General features: G+C 36.8%; 1 protein-coding gene across 8 annotated transcripts in view; it reads right to left on the minus strand.

Moving 5' to 3' along the window:
• Positions 1 to 841: 841 nt before the first annotated feature.
• Positions 842 to 21,242, minus strand: part of DSE (dermatan sulfate epimerase) — a 69,575-nt gene continuing 49,174 nt past the window's right edge. For 3 of the 8 annotated variants that reach the window (XM_082404726.1, XM_082404724.1, XM_082404727.1), the window contains 5 exons: positions 15,096 to 15,166; positions 12,043 to 12,296; positions 8,216 to 8,455; positions 5,608 to 5,815; positions 842 to 3,519 (listed from right to left, as the gene is read on the minus strand). In XM_082404726.1, the coding sequence (XP_082260852.1) occupies positions 1,758 to 3,519; positions 5,608 to 5,815; positions 8,216 to 8,455; positions 12,043 to 12,296; positions 15,096 to 15,157 (2,526 nt within the window). In that variant the 5' untranslated portion in view covers positions 15,158 to 15,166 and the 3' untranslated portion in view covers positions 842 to 1,757. The remainder of the gene's footprint in view (positions 3,520 to 5,607; positions 5,816 to 8,215; positions 8,456 to 12,042; positions 12,297 to 15,095; positions 15,167 to 21,242) is intronic. The other 5 variants (XM_082404723.1, XM_082404722.1, XM_082404728.1 and 2 more) reach the window with 3 other exon arrangements.

Genomic DNA, 21,242 nt, shown 5'->3' on the forward strand with positions numbered 1-21,242 from the left:
TGAGGTTAAGTAAACGGAGAATCTGTCACATAAAGCAAGTTTAAAGCCCCGTAACAGCATCCATGCAGGACAAACGGAAGCATTATTCTTTTGAAAACATTATTCTTTTAAACAGTGTGTAATGACATCCTCCCCAGAGACTTCTTCCATAAAAGAAAAAAAAAATACTTCCTCAGAAGTCATCTTCTAGATTCCCAGCATAATGAGTGAAGCACAGTGAAAAGTCAGACTTGTGTTTTTTATGTAAGAAGGTTCAAAATTAGAACTGCAAAAAGGGGCTCATAAGTTTCTGAATGTTTTTGTTTTCTGTTACTTACCGGTATTTCCATGAACCAAAAGGACAAGTGAAAGGAAAAGATTGCCATTATTACCTTAGACCTGTATCAGGGAATGTGTTCTCATTACAAACTGGAGCCAAACATATTTTCTGTTTTCAAGGGAGACATACATAAAAGTCAAATATGCTAAATGTACGATAATTCACTCTTAAGTTCCTTTTAAGTATATCATTTTCTTATGCTGAAATATCAATCTGTGGAATGTGTTTCCAGTACTCTGTGCTGCTGTTACCTCCTGAGGACTTAACTGAAAATAAATATGAAAATTTTATGTTTTAAAAGTTTGGTATTACTTAAATATCAGAATTTGGTTTTGTTTTAAATGTTCAAAATACGTTTAAAAAACAAAAAGGTAAATAAGCAGAGAAATTACTTCTTTCAATTCCAACTCTACGTTGTTTAATTAACACACGTTCAAATAAACAGTTTTTCTTAAAAGATTTCAAAATTGTTGAATACATGTTGAATGTAAAGGAAAAAAGAAGAAAGACACTATAGAAAAATCACAATTATGATGTTTATTTAGCAAAATAAATTGAAGAAAGTTTTCTATTAAAAAAAGTAAGAATCATATCCAAATTTTAGCTTCCCCATCTTCTTTGGTACTGAAATCAATGTTCAGCATATATTTATTTTGAAGTTAGTCATTGGGTCTATAACAGTTTTCCATAGAAGGAAAGTAGAAAATTAAGTTACCTGTAATTGTCTCGTTTATTGAATAACCAATGGGTGTGTAAAAGCAGTCAATTATGTGTATGCTGAAACCAACATCATCAAGGAAATTCATTCATAGATATATGTTTTCCACTGGAAACATACCTCAAATTTTTCAATAATCTTCTACCATCACTTTACTATGTTATCTGAATAGTAACCCAATGTACAGATGCTGTTATTCACTTAACTCATGAATTACTCTCTAAGGAAGGTGACACCACCACACCAGGACTTATTAACATTTATTTTCAACATGACTACACCATTAAAAAATTTTTTCTGTATTTCTTAGAATTGTGTGCTTCAGTCTTTTCATAAAATAGTATCTGGAGATCGCTAATAGCATTAAATTAATATTAATAAAATCCAATTCTATCTAAGTCTTTTTCTCTTAAGAAGAAATATTACTTAAAACCAGACATTTTGTTCTTTAGAGAGTAGTATTATATGGACGGCTAATTCAGCCAAGCCACTTCCAGAAACACCATGTGACAACCAAGCTACTCTTATTCCTTTGATAAATTCTTTGCCTTTACCCATACTGATTTCTCCACGTCCCTGCTTTCTTGTGTGAAAGTACCTTCCCCTTAATTTGTTAAAAGAATCTGAGAAAAAAAATCCAGTAACAAACGAGGGCAATGATTTTTTTTTTTTGCACAGACTTGTGACCACAAAACGATCAAGCAATTTATAGCTTCAGTGCTAACACTGGGATTGGGAACAAGAAGAGTACAACCATAATAAAATACAGCTATCTATTAGAAGGACTGCATAAAGACATCTTTGGCCATGTAGGCTCTGGGCCCTCTGGAAATAAGTCAGTTGCATTGCCAACATGACAAAGAAAATAGCGATGTTCAGAATCAGGAACAGCCTGGTATACGAAGCGGACAGTGCTGGGGCTCTGCTGCGAGTCGTCGTCACCATCCGAGCCTGTCCAAACCGGCCTTTCATCAAATCACCATTTTTGTGTTTCTCATATGTTACATCTGCAAAATCTAAAAGGTCTTTCATTTCTTCATCTTCATCTATGGGCAGCTCTTTCTGTGCCAAAATCTGAGCTTTCTGTCGAATCTTCTTCTCATTGACTTCAATCTGTGCAAAAATATCAGGGACGGCATCCACAAATTTATAGCGCTTGCCTCCCCTTCGGTTTTTCTTGGACTTGCTTTGCTGCTGCTGCTGCTGCTGTGATATGGCAAAAATCCTGTCGATGGCCTCCTCGGTCTGTCTCTTATCTGAAAATCTCAGCAGGCGCTCAGCAGTCTTCCTAAAGCTGGCTGTGTTCCGGACTCGGGACAGGATCTGCTTCTCCAGCAGCTGGAACACTGGCTTAAAATGCTGCAGGTTCTGTTCCACAATAGCGGCGTAGTCCTTCACCTCAGGGACCACGGTGCTCTTGACGGCCGAACTCCGGTCAAACAGAATTTTCTGACGGTCGGCAATGACCTGTGCCAAGGCCAACTGTTCTGTAGTCTCACCTGTCCACAGGTAAGTGGCGTAGGCATGCTCGCTGGTGGCTATGAACACATCCAGTTGCTGAGAGTCTCCGTGGATGCTGAAGCTCTGGACATCTACGGAGGGCCCTATGAAGAGGTAAGCTGCCCTGGTGATGGGACTTCGGAGGTGTGTGGTGACATTCACATAGTTGGTCCCGTTGTAGGGATAGCCCCGAGGGTATGTCACTGAAGCAAAGGTTCCTTTCTCACTGTAGCCGGTATCATCCATCCAGTACATTTTATAGAGACCATCTCGCTGCCTGATGAAAGCCCCATGGACCCCATCTACCACTGTCTCCTCAAAAGAAAAATCCACATTGTGGAAGAAGCTTGCTGCCGTCTCCAAGGGGCTGTCCTCTCCCAGGTGTATCTGATCCACAAGGAGGAGAAGCTGTGGATGCAGGAGCATCAGATTCCTCTGAACGTTCTTCAGACGGAGCTGGGGGTTATAAGCGCCCACACCCTCTCCTCGGATGAAAACCACCCCATTTTTCTCCACTGCAGCAACCACTCTCCCCTGACAGCTAGCTGCCAGGTCATGCTTGTATTTAGACCATTTTGATGAACAGTCTTCTGTGACCTGACCTTCCCAGGGAGAAAAGCAGCTCTTGGACACAGCTGGGGAAAACATCAAAACATTGTTGAAGAAGGTATACTTTGGCCCATAGAGAGCCTCAGTAATGAAAGGCACACCGTTGGGAGCAAAAGTAAAGGAGTTTTGATCAGGATGTTCATGGCCTGCGTTAAAATTTCTCCAGCCTTTGATCCAGTCTTTGTATTTGTTTCTGTGGACAATGTCATATATTGCACGTCCCCCAAGTTTTCCTGACTTGAAGGAAAGGAAAGATCTATTGATTTCTGCAGGCAGCGCACTTCCATAAGTCACAACACCCCAGTCTTCAAAATAATGCAATGCTGGGGTGCCAAAATCTGGAGGGGGGACAGATTTCAAGCTGGCATCATACCTGAAAGAATCAATTTTTTAAAATTAAATGGTTTTCCGATAGAAGTGAAAGGAACACAGCAGAGCTGCGAGGCCACACGGCAACGTGGCTGGAGGAAACAACGTAAAAACACCACCCAGAGCACTGGCAGCGTAGACTGTATTAGGGGCATTTCTGAAAACACTCACGTATAATCAGCATGTGTAGGGGCATGCCCTTGGTGAATGGGAGAGGAGTGGGTCTTTACAACTGTGAAGGGTTTGAGCCGGAAATGACAGCTACTGATAGTCACTACGTGGACCCTCTTCAGTTAATGATTTCAGAACTGCCACCCAAACGACTGGGGCTCATAGAATTAAGCAGCTCATCCAAACCTCTAGTTGAGGGGCTCCTATTCTAGGAAACCACATGGTAAGATTTGGACTCTAGCAATCCCTGAGTGCTGAGAAAGCACTGTTTTGCAAACAACTGATATTATTGAAAGTTTGGTAGAGTACTTTTTTCCCCCTCTAAAAAAATAAATTTAAATAGAGTCAAATTTCACATATTAGATAAAATTTATTGCCAATACCATATCTAAGAATATGAATGGATGAAATTCAGGAAATGATCTAACAGTGGAGGATTTATGATCATGCCACCCGCTGCCTAGCCCGATTCCAAGGTTTGGTTTTGTTTTAATCTGCAGATGATGTCATGCTTTTTTTGATATGTTTCTTATTTTAATTTATGATGTTTATCAAAGTAAGATAATAATTCACATTAAACTTTCACCATGATTAAGAACACAGGTTTTGATTCAGGAAGGCTCCAAAAATAATAATGAAGATGACTGTTCACTTTTGGTGATCTGAGACAACAGCCTTGACAGGTTCATATGATTTGCTGCTCAAGGGAAGCTTGAGGCTCTAAGATACTTTTTCTCTAAAGTGAATCAGTCACCTATGGTAGAGTTAATCTTATTGATATTTATTTGATTTGAGCTGTTTTGTCTTTTGTTCTGGAGTCTCAGTTACGGACATCAGCAATTGTCTCTCTGCTTCAGTCTAGTACAGTGTTGGCTTAATTATGATGATTTAACAAATCCAGAAACGAGTGGAACTGGCCATCCTCCTCTCAGGCTTTGGTCAGTTTTCATATTTGCGTAAAGGCACTTTCTGAATCAACTTAGACTTAGCATTAATCTGACTCCTATAATCAGCTTTATAGAACGCTCTTGTTTATTTACGGGTAAGTGAAAAACACTATTAAGTAATTACTTCAAATACCTAAAAGGAGCCAAGAATGGTTGCATGTTAATATATGCAGTTCATCTGTGAAGATAGTTTTTTAAAATGCTGGTTAAATTATGACAGTTACCACTTTACTAACGTTTTTTTTCCCCTCTTAATTGTTTAATTTTTTTTTTTGTAAATGAAAAGAAGCAATCAAACCACGGAAGCTTACTTTGGAGTTGAATGCAAATTTCAATAGCTTGAAAAGACATCAGGGATTAATGATTAACCAGTTCCCTGTAATTTTTATTTTAATTTATTGGATGCCAAACATGTATTTGGCAGTACTTTAAAAAGGAGACCCTGGCTTCTCCTTCTAGGCTTAAAAGATTAAGGCAAAAAAATTACATGCTTCTTTTATTATCAAAGTAAAACTGTCAAATACTGTCAACCACTTTTAAGTAGTTTTGAAAATTTAGCAACAGCTTTGCTATTAGAAGATTATAATGCTCCATTTACCAAAACAAAACATTTTACTACTTTTTTTTTTTGGTGTGATTATCAGAATAACTCAGTCTAAATTTCGTGGTTTTTCTCTTTATATGATTTCAAAAATGATGTAAACCAAAACATGCATATCTAGGAAATAGTGTGAGCCTAGGATTCTAATACACGAAAAGCAAAAACTGCAAACAGTAATTAGATCTTAAATGGAAGGAAATGTTTCTAACAGAATTTCAAAACTGTGATATGAATTTAATTGAAGCTGCGAGTACGTAGGTGGCATGGAGAAAGTGTTAAAAAGTAGATTAGTTTTTCTTTTTTAATGCAAAAAAATTAGCACACTATACCCCTGGGTACAATTTCTCTTTAAAGCCAGTACAAGGTAGCATACCAGAGAAATTCTGTGTGAAGCGTACACCAGCGCTGCCCTTTGGAAGGCGTCCCTGGACCTTCCATCACACGGTTCCTTCTGATCTGGTCAGCCAACCAGTTACCACTGCCGTTACGCATGACAAATTTATCCAGGAACACTAATTGGCTTTCTGGACCATAAAACCAGTTGTAATTTGAGTCTGCAATAGCCACAGTTCTTTGAAACCCTGGGGAAAGAAGTTTGACAGAATTAAGATAAGTTTAAAACTGCCTACTTCCATAAAGGCCCAAAGAATGATTCTCAATCCTGGTTCCAAATTAGACTCAATTGTGTACCTTGGATAAAAATAAGGAAGAAAAATCCACCATGCCCTCGCACTACCCCAGGCCAGTTAATCAGAATCCTTCTAAAAGTCTTCCACAAACCTGTGTGCAAGTCTGTCATGTGGCAACTTGTCTTTGGTAATGGAAACAACTATTAAGGCTTACGTTTGTTGCCTACCTTCCTCATTTTCTAATGTCCACGCTACGTGCAAATATAATTGCATGGATACATGGGAGATCTATCCTTTTGTGCATGGTGAGTCCCTGAACCTGGAATCAGCACTAGCTTTCCCACCAACTCATCCCACATCCCAGACCAAGATAATAACATAAGGTGCTTCAATTTGGCATCCAATACAGCAGAAATTATAAGGTTTAGGGGAGAAACTGAGTTTCTATAGGAAGAAAATGAAACAATTCCAGAGAAGGTCCTGCCTGTATGTACTATCAGAAGTTGAAGAAAAGAGAGAAAATGTAAAGATCATACTGGAAGAGGTCAGAAAAACAAAACTAGGTAAGACCAGATAATGCTCCAGGCATTCTTGAAAAAGAAGAATGGGAGAAAATTCTGGGTCAGACAGGATTAATCGTTACTACAATAGCCATTATAGAGAAAATAAAAAAGAAATGTTGTTGAGAACAGACTGACTTAACACAGAATCCCTTCTAAAAATGCCTGCATGACCATATTTACATGATTTACAGCTAATGTTTTTGCTTCTAGCAGTTTAGTAAACTCTCGTCCAAGTAAATCTTACTATAAAATGTGATTTTCTGAATCTTCTACTAACCTGTATCTTAAAAGCAGATGGGCTGTTTTATTACTCTGAATCCCCTGCCTATTATAGTGCTTGGCACATAAATGTTCAATAAAGGTTGTTTTACTAATTGACACAAATACATGATTTCTCCTCTTAGAGGTGCTCATATTGTCTTTTCCACCTTAGGAAGTAGCCACATACATAGTTCACAGCAAACCCAAGCCCTGATGTGGCTGGCTGTTAGAACTCAGATCAAATTACAAAGCACTGAGACCTCTTAAAGGCCCTTGCTTTAGATGGCCTTTGTTTACCAAGATAAACTAAAGATAAAAGAGGCCTCTCCCACATGCTTAAGGATAACCAAAACAATAGGGTTCCGCATGTGAGTCTAAACTAAATCTTAACATGGTTCTTTTGCTCTGCAGTATTTTTTTGATAACTAATCCAATAATGGAGATTCTATCCAATCCATGTGTATATAACCAGAGCAAAAAGATTTAAAAACTGGATTGTTTGCTGTAGGTCTAGGATCATTCAACTAAAAAATTGCATTTCACTGAGGGAAAACCCACCCTGATGAAAATTTACCTCCTAAACCTTTTCTAACACGATAGTCCTGTTTAGAAATAAGGAGAGTTATAGGCTGTCCTAGAAATGAATAAACTCTTTATATATATATGTGTGTGCGCGTGCGTGTGTGTGTGTGTGTGAGAGCCAGTTCTCTTAAAAGGCTAAGCTACCTAGCAACAAGAAATTAGAAGTTTCATAGAAATTCATTTTTTTTCTTTTTTTAAAAAAAATTTTCAGCCATGTTGCGTGGCATGTGGGTCTTAGTTCCCCAACCAGGGATTGAACCCACGCCCCCTGTAGTGGTAGAGCGGAGTCTTAACCACTGAACCGCCGGGGAAGTCCCAGAAATTCATTTTTTGGTTTGCTTTCTATATCTTATACCATTTATTTCCATAAAATATTTTGAGTATTAACACATTATTGACCAGGGGATTTCTGCAGAAACTAACGCCTGTGCCTGTAATACGTCTCTGATCAAAAATGTGTTAAGAGAATACTAAACCCCCAATTTAAATATGTAGATGTAATCTTTCTTTTGAATCATGTTTGTATAGTTTGGAACAAAAAATTTAAAACTAAAAAAGTAAAATAGGATCAATTAGGGATCACACATAAAGGAAAATTAATATGTAATCGTAAGTATTTTTGTTTTGTTTAGATTCATGAAAATGAGTTTGTATATGTGCCCAAGTTTGTACACATACAAAAATAAAAGTACTGTGGAGGCTACAAATTATATCTGATCTGTTAAGCTCTAAGCTTTATAATACCTAAATCACAAATCTTCACATTAACTCTCCAAATATTCCTGGCAATATACAACTCTTGAATTATTCTTTGATTAAAAAAAAAAATCCCTTTAACCTCAATATGGCTCAAATCCCACGTTTCTTTTCTTGGTCTAGTCCATCTTCATAATCAGAAAAAATTACAGTAGTTTAATGTTTTCCCACTTCTAAGTCCTCACTGTACCTGGCAGGATGGTTCTATACATAAATGCAAAGTGTTGTTTAAGCCATGGGTGGCCAAAGTGGTTGATGTCAAAGTGCCTCTGAACAAGAAACATATACTGGAAGAGTGATCTAGTGGTGTAGCTGCCATATGCAACTCCTTCATAGAGGGAGCCGTCTGTCACCTCTCGGAGCAAGACAAGAGACTTCTCCATGATGGTCAGAACTTGTTTGGTCCATAAGTAAGCTTCTTGAAGATACCCTGAAAGATGGAAACAATGACTAAGGCTGTAACAAACTAAAAACAAAAATATGGCCAAATAAAACCCTCTGAGTTATCTGACCAGTTTATACTGCAAATTGCATTTTGTAAAACTCTCACTTATCAACATTATAAATAACATCCTGCTAGCCCAGGTTTATGATGAGTCCATGATCTAAGTTAAGAAGTTCTTGAATACAGGTCATTTATTAATTAAAGACAAACCTTTCAATAAGTATCAGCCATTTCATAATCTTTAATAAACTGAAACCACACCACATCTAAGATTACAAATTGCACATACTTTATGTCTGCAAGAAAGGATCTGTACATTGAGACTTTTACTCAGTTTTTCTAGAAAACACTGTTTGAAAATATTTTTGAAGTTTTCCGCTTCACAGAAACTGTCACCATTATTTTACAGAATTTTTAATGAGCTGCAAATACTATAAATGCTAAATGAATAGTCTCCAACGCGTCCTGTTCTTAGAAGACAATACCTCACCCTTTACGTGGTTTTAGATTCCACAGCATTGGAAAAGGCAGCACAGTGGGGTGGAGAGACCATTGGAGTGGCAATCTAAAGGTGACAAAAATCAACTGGGAGTCCCTAATCTGCCAAAAATGAGCCACATGATTTTGTTCAAGCACTTCTTCAACCTGCCACATTTTTCAATTTCCCCAGCTGAAAATTAAAGGTCTAAAATTTTTTCTAAAATCCTTTTGACTCGGAAATGCTATCTTCCTATAATTCTTGTGAGACCAGCGTTTAGGCAACAGTAACAATTCCTCACATTTCGTAACATTTATAATTTACACAGCACCGAACATAATCTTACTTAATCCTTTTAACAACTCAATTATGCATTATTACCCCAAAATTACAGAAAGGTTGACTTGTCCTCTGGCACATGACTAAAAATGAACAGAACTTTGATCTGAACCTAGGTCTTTAGATTTAAGGTTTGTTTTGTTTGCTTGTATTTAAAATACACAACCCCTAAGGATAAAATTAAGCCCACTGCCTCCTAATGAGTGGACTTTTGTTGCATCACTCCCATAGACGTGTGTGTGATCATCCATGCTGAACCCTCTACCACAGTCTACTAGGTGTGCTGGGTATGGGGGCTTCCAGAGGCCCAGGTACCACCAGGTACCTCCCAGCCTAAATCCAAGGTTCCAGGCTAAGTAAGACCAAGCTCTCATCTCATGGGGGTGCAGCACCATTCTCAGGCTCTGCTGTGCAGAGGTTACTGTTAATTGTACACTGGCTCCTTCTCCCATCCAGCTCCACACCTGACCTGCCAGCCTTCTGGATAGTTTTCAATTTCCATTAGTCATTAGAGTTTAAAATCCCAATCATCCTCATCTTTTTTCTCTCTGTATCCTCCATCTCCAATCAGATACCAATGTGACTGATGTTTAAAATTAGAACTGCTACTCACTGCTCCCCAGATATTACCTGATTTTCCTTATAAAAACCCTATTCATGAGACGAGGCAATGTCTACCTTTGTAAACTTCAAATCTGTCAATACGAGGTACCAATATTGTTGTTACTGATGCTCTGCCCTGTATTTTTTTCCATCATCCATACACCTTGCCTGGAATGTTCATTATTTTCAGTTATCCATATCCTACCCATCCTTCAAAGTTCCATGAACCATCTCAAACTCACCTAAAGAACCTTGTTCTCCTGAATTCAAACTTAATACACTCATTTGATATTTAATCATAATTTCATGATCCCCCTTATTTCATTCCGTGGTAATATTATAAGTATGGTGTAGTCATTTAAACATTTCACACCTGTCTTCTTTCCAACTGATTTGTAAACTGCATACATGTGATCCTGTGGGCCCTGTATCCTAAGCCTTAAGACAGGGTTAGCAGAACAGATGAAAAATCCTAACTCTCTCACTGCTGAAATTTCATCTGAGTCCAGTAGGAGCTACACCTGAGTAAGCTACCTCAGTCAGTATCTACAAGGCTGCTCTGAGAACATGGAATTATTGGCACAGCGTGGCCGAGGTAGCTCCTAAAGTTAGAGCAAAGCTGGGGCTGTAAGTCTAATTATTAACTGAGATGTGCAGGAGCAGAGATTTCACTCCTTCTTTTGTCCCATCTTCTTAGAAATGTGTGAGCTGCTTATGGAATGGCTCTGGGAGAGTGCATCCCAGAGCAACCCATAACTTTACTCAGAAAACAAAGGCATGTGAAAACTCCTGCCAGAAGAAAATTCAAATTTTGACCCAATTCGAGCCAGTATTGTAGGTGCCTGCTTAATATCTGGAACAATTTTATCTACTGTGAAGAATGAAGCAATAAGCTCTATTCCTGTTGGTAAAGAACTAAACATTTATCTAAGGAAATAAAACTGTACTAGACTAAAACTCAAAGCCCCAAGCTGCAATCCAGTTCACTCCAAGGTTCTTTCCACCAATTCATGATGCTGTCTTTCCACAGGCCTGTGGATTTATAAATGGTTTGATGGTAGGTGTTCACATGGCTTACCTCTTGACTTTTAAAATTTCATTTGTTTTTGTGAGAGTGGGGGGCAAAGGGAGCTAGCATGAAAATTGACCCTCTTAATCAAGCTTTCCTTGAGTTACTAAAATTGAATTTCTATTCTGAGAGAGGTAACAAAATATAGTGGAAAGACAATGAAGTTTGAGTTTGGCTAGAACTGGGTCCAAATCCCAGCTACCTTATATGGTTGATGTGAGAATTAAAATATGGACAAGGATTAGCACATGCCATATGCTCAATTAATTGTAGTTTCTTTTCTTCTAAGACCTAATTAAAAGTGATGGTTCATATGACAAGGGAGAAAGCTAGGCTTGGGTAAAATCTGATGCTGGATAACGTGCAAAATGCTTACTAATTCTTATGGGGAATATAATCAAGAGTTAAACTCTTTTAGATTTGCCAGTTACGAGTATATATTTAATTCTAATAACTCACTGTGATCTTAGGGTTGTTTTTCTTAAACATAATCTTATTTAGTCATTTATAGACTTCCACAGGAGTTGTAATTAAGTCAGAATTACAAGAACAAAGAAAATGCAGTATTAGCAATTACGTAATATAATAAGGTAAAGCAGCTATACGATCCACAAAAGTCAATTCCAAATTTGACCTGAATGATGTAGACTGATTGTTTTAAAGTCTTTAGAGGGACAAAAAAAGTAGTGCTATAATGATACACACCTGTGTATGAGGACTATTCAGTTCATATAATAAACCATCTGTTCAGCTTTCAAAAACTCTATCCAGGCTGACTGCCTTCACTGTCAAAAATCTTTGGAAAAAGGAAGATTCACCACTGATCCTGTGCTGTAAGGATATGGCTTGGGACAATCAAATGCCATACTCAAGTAACCTTCAGGCTAATATAACAAGCAGAAATGAGGAAAGAGATGTCTCTCAGCTCTTCAAGAGGTGTCCCAGATATTACTTCATCTTATGGGCTTAGTTAGGATCCAAGCATGAACATATACTTAGACTAGTTATATAAATGCTTTGCTCACAACATGGTAACTACAACTGATGTTAGCTCAGGCATCCCCTCGGTGTGTCCGTACGCACCTTGATTCATCAGGACTAGGCTTCCTGTGAGCAAGGCCATGCAGTTGGTGGGCTGATGATTGTGCAGGTATTGAAATCCCCATCCTCTCCTGTATGAAGTTTCATACATATATCCCGAGGCATTGGCAATCACTTCAAGAAACCTCTCCTGTTGTGTCTTGCTCAGGTAGTTGTACAAGAAGTCATAGGCAGTGGCAAAACCAACCAGGGAGTGAGCAAGCGGGACTTCATCCCAAGGAGCATCTTTCACCAACCTGTAAAGGAAAAGAAGCCCATGCAAATTAGTGCCACCAGGCTCACAGCCCTCATCACACTTTTAAAGTGTCTATTTCTCAGAACTAAAGGACACAAGTGAAGATACAATCCAAAAGGTTTAATGACACAAAAGATAGATTTCCCTCCACATAAGACACAAGCATAAAGTCTGTCCAATGTGAAAATTACAGAGTTAACACTTTTCTCTCTCCAGCTTCTGGCAACATCAAGATGTTGCGATTTTTTTACTTTTGACTTTTTTCTTTACTCTTCATGAGAGGTAGAAGAATATATTCAAAGAGATCGAAAGCACATAACATGTCGTGGCAGAGCAAAATTCTCTGGAGTACCCGTTAACTAGTGCTTGCCCTCCCCTTTCTACCTGCAGTAGGGTTCTCAGTTCTGTTCTATGGCTGCTGTGCTGAAACTGTCCAACATGTACGTATATCCTATCTTATTTCCCACGGGCTGGTCAAGCTGAAGGTACCACGGTGTACAGTTTGGGACCTCTCAATCTAGACAGACCCACTTGGTCAATGCCATGATGAGGAGAGTAGCTAAAACGCTGGTGTAAGGGAGTAAAATGAGCTGATTCCAACTCAGATTTCTGCGTCTCATTTTTTCTCATAGAATGAACTGCACTGCCTTTAAGGTTCTTCAAGTACTTTTCAGGGAAGTCTATAAAAGCTGATCTGTGAAGTATTAAAGCTGTCATTTTCTAGGAAACCAAATTTCTGCTTGACTTGCTATATAATTCTGCAAGTACATGAATAGAGTGTGGCCTGCGTTACACAGGAAGCTAAAAAGGATCTTTCACAATCACAGTTCTAGGGAATTATCCAGAAAACCCTCCCTATCTGTTCAGGATGTATTTGAGTAATCTCTAAAAGAGGGAAACAAATGAAGGGTGTGCTGTACTTGCGGGAGGTGGAAGAAAGCTCTCAATTAGGGATTAAACTAAAGCTTAACGTTTCTATGCCAGAGCCTCTTTTTGGCAAACTAGTGAAGCCTCAGCCTCTTTCTCACTATGTTTTAAAATTCATAACATATAATACATAGGGGTACCAGGAAAGGTATTACTTTGAAATATAACTATCAGTACAGATATTTTTAAAAATTGTGATATATGTGCTTCTTTATTAAGGCATTAAAATACAAGATTTAATGGCAGGGATAGTAACTAAGATAATGTATAAGTAGTGATGAGCATAAATAATATTTTGAGATGTACACAGTAATTGAATGTGACATGAAAATATCTGTGACAAAGTTACAGGTTCTCCTGATATTGCTATAGTCGGTTATCCAGATTTATGATTTAGAAGAGACGCTAAAATTTCAGTTAGAGTTAGTGAAAATTAAGATGCAATATTTCTCCCATACAAACCCCACAGACCTTAGGTTAAGAATACTTAAAATGTTCTGAGAGACTACCTCTTCTAGACTGTGCTCCTCTTTCAGGAGTTTATATTAAAGACCTGATCTTCTTAGTAAGGCCTTCTCTGCTCACTCTGTCAGAACTTCAGCATTACTCCCCAACTCACAGTATTTCATTTGCCTTCCTCACTTTTTTGTCCTCTTAGCGTTTAAGTATGTATATGTATATGCATATGCATATGTATATGTTTATGTATACATATCCCCTACTAGAATTGAAGTTCTACAAGGGCAGGGTTATCTTTTCTTCTCTGTTGTATTCACTATTGGATCCCCAATCCTACAACAGTGTCTGGCACACAGGAGACTTTCAATAAATATTTTGGGGAAGAAAGAAAAAGATGAAGGAACAAGCCTATAAAACTAGGCTACACTGTTGACAATGAATATGTGATGATTAAGAAATCAGGAATTTGGAAGAATCCCTTGGTATTTAACAATAACTTCAGTGTTTGGTTAGCTGTGCTAGTAATACAGCCTGGTGCTAAAATGACTAAAATTGATGAGCTTCTTAACCAGTTGGCCACAGACAAAGCTGCCTTGCCAGTCAGCTGGCCAATGTGTGTACTGGTTGTAAACAGACTATGAAGAGTGTGAATTAATTCCCTACTTCTAGGAAAAAAAACAACTCAGACTGCAAGCTCACTGCCAGGGAGTTAGAAACACAATCTTCACTGACTTATAGTGACTGGGGAGGCAGGCAGAGACTCCAAGGCATTTTTTCCCCAGCCCTGTGTCTCTGCACCATGTCATCTATAAATGACAGCACATACACGTAGCCATGATAAAGCTGGCATCAATAAGCTGCTACCATTTACTGAGCCCTGACACGTCTGATACACCAATGAACTTATTTTTTATAGATAAAAGAACATTTAATATAATTGTTCTTCAGGAAATATTACTACGCAATTTGTGAGAAAATTTCCAAGTTCCCACGTATAGTTGCTTACTCCAAGCAGTTTCCAATTCAACAAAATCCTAGCACACTGATTAAAAAAAAAAAAAAAGAGTTCCTGGTACCATCAGGTGCATCACTATATCCTTATGAAATCTGATCTGTAATAGCTACATTTCTAAGAGGTTACCTAGATTCTTTACCAATACATTCTTACCCAGCTTCATCTTCAGATACAGAGAGTAATTATGGAGGAGACTATATTTTACTGTCATGGAAACCAAAGGAAATTTGCTTCTAGCTCATGAATAGCAGCAAAGGAACTATCGTATTCAATGTGATCCTAACTAGCGGTTACTAAAACTACTAAAGAAGCATGTTAAGTGGTGAATCACAAAAAAAGATACAGGTATTAATTTATGAATTTTATTTCAGCTTAAAATATTTACATGTACATATTTACCAATCTTTTGAAGGGGAGCTAAAAGCCTTGTCTTTGAATGTGGGTCTACGGATCAGTGTCATTGTTTTTCCCTGCAAAGAACACATATAACACATCATCACAATTTCCAGCCTTGGTTTCTTTAATATAGGAAGAAATTAAAGATACTTGTGAAGGAATATAGAATCCTTCCAGACTTTTATGAGTTTTTCCCTAAACTTTTACTAATTTCATCCACATTAAATTATGACAGCAATTTTGTATAGTAAGTCACTCCAAAGCATTTAAGTTGGTTTTGGAAATATTAATTCTTTTTTATAAAGTAACACTTATTCTATTTGTATATTATTATTAAAATTGTGTGATTACAGGTATTAGTGAAAGTGGCATAAACTGGTTTGAGAACAAATACAACTGACATTTGCTAAGCACATAATTCTACGGGTGGCAACAGAAATTAATGGACACAGCCTTGACATTCAGCAGTCTCTGAGAGCTGCTGCCAGTTATACAAGGAATGGAGGTTAATTTCATTGGCAAGTCAGTTAAGAGGTGGTTAGTTAAGAAAATTAACTAAGTTAAGAGGAGGTTAGTTCGGAAAATTTTTACTGTATTCCTCTTTTTATAAGCTATACTTTCTACTGTTTAGAGAGCTGTTCTTAAATTAAGGTCCATGGACCCCTGGGGTCTCTGAGACTCTTTCAGGGGATCTATGACTAAAAATTATTCTCATAATAATATAAAGATGTTATATGTTGATATTTGCACTGATGGTGCAAAAGTACTAGTGGGTTAAAAATGTTGGCATCTTAGCACGAATCCAGGCAGGGGCACTGAACTGCTCTAGTAATCCTTGTATGATTCTGCACACTGCCGTGCACTCTAAGTTTAAAAAAAAAAAAAAAGCCAGTTTCACTTAAGAATATCCTTGATAAAGTGGTAAAAATGATTAATTTTATAAAATCTCAACCTTTTTAGTTTATATCTTTCTAATACCCCATATGATGAAATGCGAAGTTATGTAAAAAGCACTATCCGGAGCAAAGTAAATAACTATCATGAGGAGAAGAAATTGTGCATTTAGTTGAGAGCTGAACTAGCTCCTTGCTTTTTCATGAAACATCGTTTTTACGTGAGAGAATGACCAACTGACAAATTACAGTTTTTTAGACTTGTGTATTTTAAGTGGAAGTCTTTTTGAAACAAGGAAGCCTGCCAGTTGAAGAAAAACTGAAAGGTTTTGTTGACAATGACAAAATTTGAGCTTTCAAGCAAAAAAAAAAAAAAAAAAAGAATTTTGGAAAAATTGTATTGCTACCATGAGCTTAAAAGTTTACCAATACTTTAAGACTTTCCTGATGAGGTCAGTGATAACAAGTGTGATTTATTTTTATATTATATAACTAAATGCATCAACATTTGAAAGATGGGAATAACTCAGCGAATAAACATTCAAATAGAAAAGGCATATTACAAAACCATACAAAGATAAAAGATTCATTATAAGTGCAAAACATACTAATGGATTTTTTACCAATTAAAATATATGAGGAATTTTATTAACTAACATGGTTTCAGATTCCACATTGAAACTAACTTTTATAATCCAGATTCCACATAGAACTAACTTTTACAAAACTACCACTTGTCAAGTTCTAGTACAGTAGCAAAGAAAGCTGTCATAATTATCTGAAAAGACTCTTCAAATACTCCTCCCTTTTCAGTCAGATGTCTGTGTGAAGCTGGATTTTCTTCATATTTTCAACTTAAACACTACATTGCAACAAACTGAATACAGAAGAAGATATGCAAGATTTGCAAAAGTATAAAACAATGATCTCCTTCACACTAAATATTTTGTCTCCAAAAATCTAGTTATTTTTTGCCTAAAAATATGTTATCTGTTAATATGAAATGGATTTTTCAAGAGGATGAATAAATATTTTTAAAGTTTTCTTAGTTTTAATTTCTAGTATGGTAAATTTCAATAGGTATAGCCCACATAAACAAAGCTCTTTGATGTCTGATGTCCTCATTAATTTTTAAGAGTGTGAAAGAGTTCTGAGTCCAAAACATTTAAAATCTGCTGCCTAGAGTATTTCCAAAGGTGAATTTAAGTGAATTTATGTGAAACAGAATGATGTGAACATAGAAAGGAACTATTAATTGCCTGGGTTGGGGTGCATGGTATTGGTGGGGAAAGGCATAGGGTTTATCATGATGTGCTATTTCCATAAATCAAGTTGTGACTGTAAAAGGAAGAGACATAAAAACCTTTCCAAAATTTAGTAGCTTCACTAATCAGAATTTTTATAACAATTTCATGTGGATAGACTGCTTCCATTATCATAAATGCTTTTGAACTACTATGTACAGAGTACAAAAGTAGGCAATCTAAGGAGTCTGTTACTTAAAAATTGACAGCTTACTTGATGAAACGACTAATAAAAAAAGTCTAATAACAATGTTGGCATCCATTTTTATTTGCATAGATTTGTTTTAAATGATCAAATAATTATATTCAAATTTTTTCCATATAGTCTTAGTAGATATTTTGTAGAAAATTATTATCTGTGAAAAGATTAATACTTAGGTATCTAAGATTAATCTTAGGTATTAAGAGGTTCACAGAATAGTCTATGTATAATATTGTTTAAATTTTTATACTATTTCATTTATACAAATACTGTTAAAATAAATACTTGGAATAACAGAAGTTCTGTATTTAAAATCTAAGAGGTGTCAAGAGGTCATTGATATTTAAATATTTAAATGAATCAACGATATACAAAAAAAAAAATACTGGAAACAATGGGACAACTCGTAACTCCCTTTATAATGTTATTATGGTTATTAGTCCTGTTTTTGAGCACATTTTACAGCTTGACAATTTTATACCAGGATTTTCATATGTAACTGTATTTTGAAGGTCATGATTTGATCCATGGTATAAGCAAGTCTATGTGTTTTCAAAAGTACGTTTAAATGAGGCTCCACTGTTTGTTAAACGTTTCCAAAAAGTAGAACTCAAAACAACCCTTCTTTTTCTCATTTTGAGCTAACATACAGTTTTATAACCCTCTAAAATATTTACATAGTAAATTCAAAAAGTAGAAGATTCATATTTCAAAATCTGGTTTATTTTAGACACTAGATGTTTATGTATAAATATAAATTTAAGAGAAAATGAAATAAGCCTTAAAGGAATTAAGAATTTAAACGTACAGTGCAGCGATGAGCTCTTTAGAAATTCCCAGATGTAACTTTACAGGGCAGAGCAGCACCAACTTCACATTTGCCGGCTTCGCTGCAGCTGTGTCTACTGCACGTAAGCTACACCTCTGCCTACAGCACGTACTTGTTCACACCACAAAAATATGCCAATATAAGGTCAGTTCTATTCTTAAAATGTAAATCAATCTATTCATTCTAAAAAAGTCCTGAAGACAGTAACCTGACAGAAAGTCATTCAGTTTTTCAACCAAATACCTTTGTGTGCTTGGAAACAACCTCCAGTAAGTTAGGAGAGTCATGTGTTACCACTGCTTTTAAAAATATGACTCATGGCAATTGTGATTCATCTTTTTTCCCCTCTGTAAGTTAAACATAAAAACTAGCCATAAATGTTAAATGTCAGTAATAGGTTAAATTTTGTAAGTAATTCCTGTAACATTTAGCCAAAGGAAGTGGATTTCTAACCCGTGTGGCCTTGCCTGTGAAGCACAGTGGGACCCTGAGAGTGATTTGCCAAGAAGAGCAGAGTAAGCCTGGAATATAGAGAAACTTGATCTAGGGGCCTCTGAGTGGGTAGCAAGCTATCCAAGGGGCATGTTAAACTCAACTTTGGCCTGGTTTATAGTCCATATTCCAAATGTTTGATCAGGTGGCTAAGGGGTGGCATTTGCATCATGAAGCAAAATTAACTATTTATAGTTGGGAGGAAAGAGAAAAGTTATATTTCATATTAATTAAGCACATAGTGTGTGCCAAGCCCTTTACATACTTTATTTCATTTAATCTTCAAAATTCACATTAGATGTTACAGCCCCATTTCATAGATTGTAAAAGCGTTATTTGGATAGGAAAATTACTCATTGAAGATCACGTAGCTAAGTTAAATAGTGGAGCCAAGAATGGAATCCAGGACTACCTGAATCTAGAATTTTTACTTCTTCCTGGTGAGGGAAAGCACTGTGCTTTTAAAGAAAGTCACCAACTTTGCAATAAGAACCCAGCCAGAAGAAAGGGCTAGTCAGCAAACCTACCAAGAGCTAGGCAGAAGGGCACTTACGCTGAAATACAACACAGGGTTCTAAAGCCCTGCCATGTTCATGATACCAAGAGAGAAACAGGCATGAGGTGTGGGAAAAGGGGCAGACATGAGAAGAGGTATCATGATACTGTGCTCACAAGGTTGCTCAGGGCCCACCCTAGGAACATGTGATTCCAACCATGTAGCATTCCTGAAACAATTCTTCCTTCTCCCCACAGACCTCTGCTGAGCGTGAAGCTCCTAATGTACTGCTCCAGGTCCAGCTGGTCCAGGGGCTGGTGGGCCTGAACCTGCATGCTGAGAACGTTCAGCTCCTAAAGCTAGCCAGGGCTACAGACACAGAAATAGACAATGAGCTTTCCTTTTTGAACATCTACTTTGCTCCCTACTAGAGAACAATCGCTAAAAGGATAACACAATGATAGAATGGGAATTGATTGTATATTAAGACATCTTCAGGGAAAATGACTTATCGACCATGAACTATAAAAGATCATTTTCTTCCACAATCTTCATTTCCATATTCATGAAATCACTGGATTCAATATAGAGTACTACCACTTAATTTCATTTTAAAGCTATAAATTCAATATTCCAAATATTAAATTCTAAAATACAAAAATTTAGGTCAGTTTGGCCCTACTCAAGAATACTGAGGAGTCAATTATGCAAAAGCAGAAACTAAAAAGAATATTCTTTTTTACTTAAAAAAGTATTCTAGATGGCTTATAGAGAAAATGAATTAGTCTGAGTGTCAAAATATACACCAAGCTAATGTAGTAGTGTTGTTAAATGGGAAATGGCACTGCCATGTCATTATTCCAGTGTTTAATTCACTGACACAAAGTCCTTTTATCCAAATATCCAAGTATGCTATCCAAGTACGCTGTTTCATTCTATTTAAATGGAATCAAACAGCATTCAAAATTGTAATCTTTTTTTGCTGGCCAAGTGTGTTTTGGGCTAGTGTCCAGCCTGAAAAGGTAAGAGGGAGAAGCACAATAATTAAGATGATTCAAATTTGATAAGAAGACCTCTGCTTTGTAAGAAAGGCAGAGCTCAAAGGACTAGAGTTTAAAACAGGCTCACCTATCAAATTCTAATAATAAATTACGAAAGAATCTGTTATAATGGAGAAATTCTGTGGTAGGAGAGAAAAACCCAGATTTCCTGCATTGTTCAGAAAAGCTTAATCAAATGATTTTGGCCTTTTAAAAAAGTAGCTTGGTATTTTATAGGTTTAACATGCTTTATATTTATATATGTAAAATGTTTCTAAAAGTTCAGTTGAGGACTTCCCTGGTGGCCCCGTGGTTAAGACTCCACGCTTCCAATGCAAGGAAGGGGGCACGGGTTCGATCCCTGGTTGGGAAAGTTCCACATGCCACATGGTACAGCCAAATGAATGAATGAATGAACAAATAAATAAATAAATAAAAGTTCAGTTGAACAATTCATAGATGTCATCACTTCAGTCAATGACTATGCAAGCATCCAGTGATCATGTGAGAAACAACGCCTAGAAGTAGTCGATTTGATTTTAAGAAAAAATTAAACATGCAAGAAGAGCCAGGGAAGTCAATGAAAAGAAAAACAATGATGGAGGGTGGCTAGCTCTGCCAGAGAAGAAAACATACTATAAACCTTCGCTAATCAGAATACAGTGGTACTGACATATGAATAGATAGACATACCAATGGAATGAAACAAAATTCAGAAACAGGTACAAAACATATGGAAACTCGGTATGTGATAAAGGTGGCATCAAAAATCAATAGGGAAAAGAAGTACCCTCTAACAAGTTATACTGGAACAACTAGATAGTCATTTGAAAAAAGGAGAAAATTGGATCCAAACCTCATAGAAGACAAGAAAATAAACTCTAAATTAATTAG

Source organism: Balaenoptera borealis (assembly GCF_965194805.1).
Source record: "Balaenoptera borealis genome assembly, chromosome: 9".
Classification (NCBI taxonomy): domain Eukaryota; kingdom Metazoa; phylum Chordata; class Mammalia; order Artiodactyla; family Balaenopteridae; genus Balaenoptera; species Balaenoptera borealis.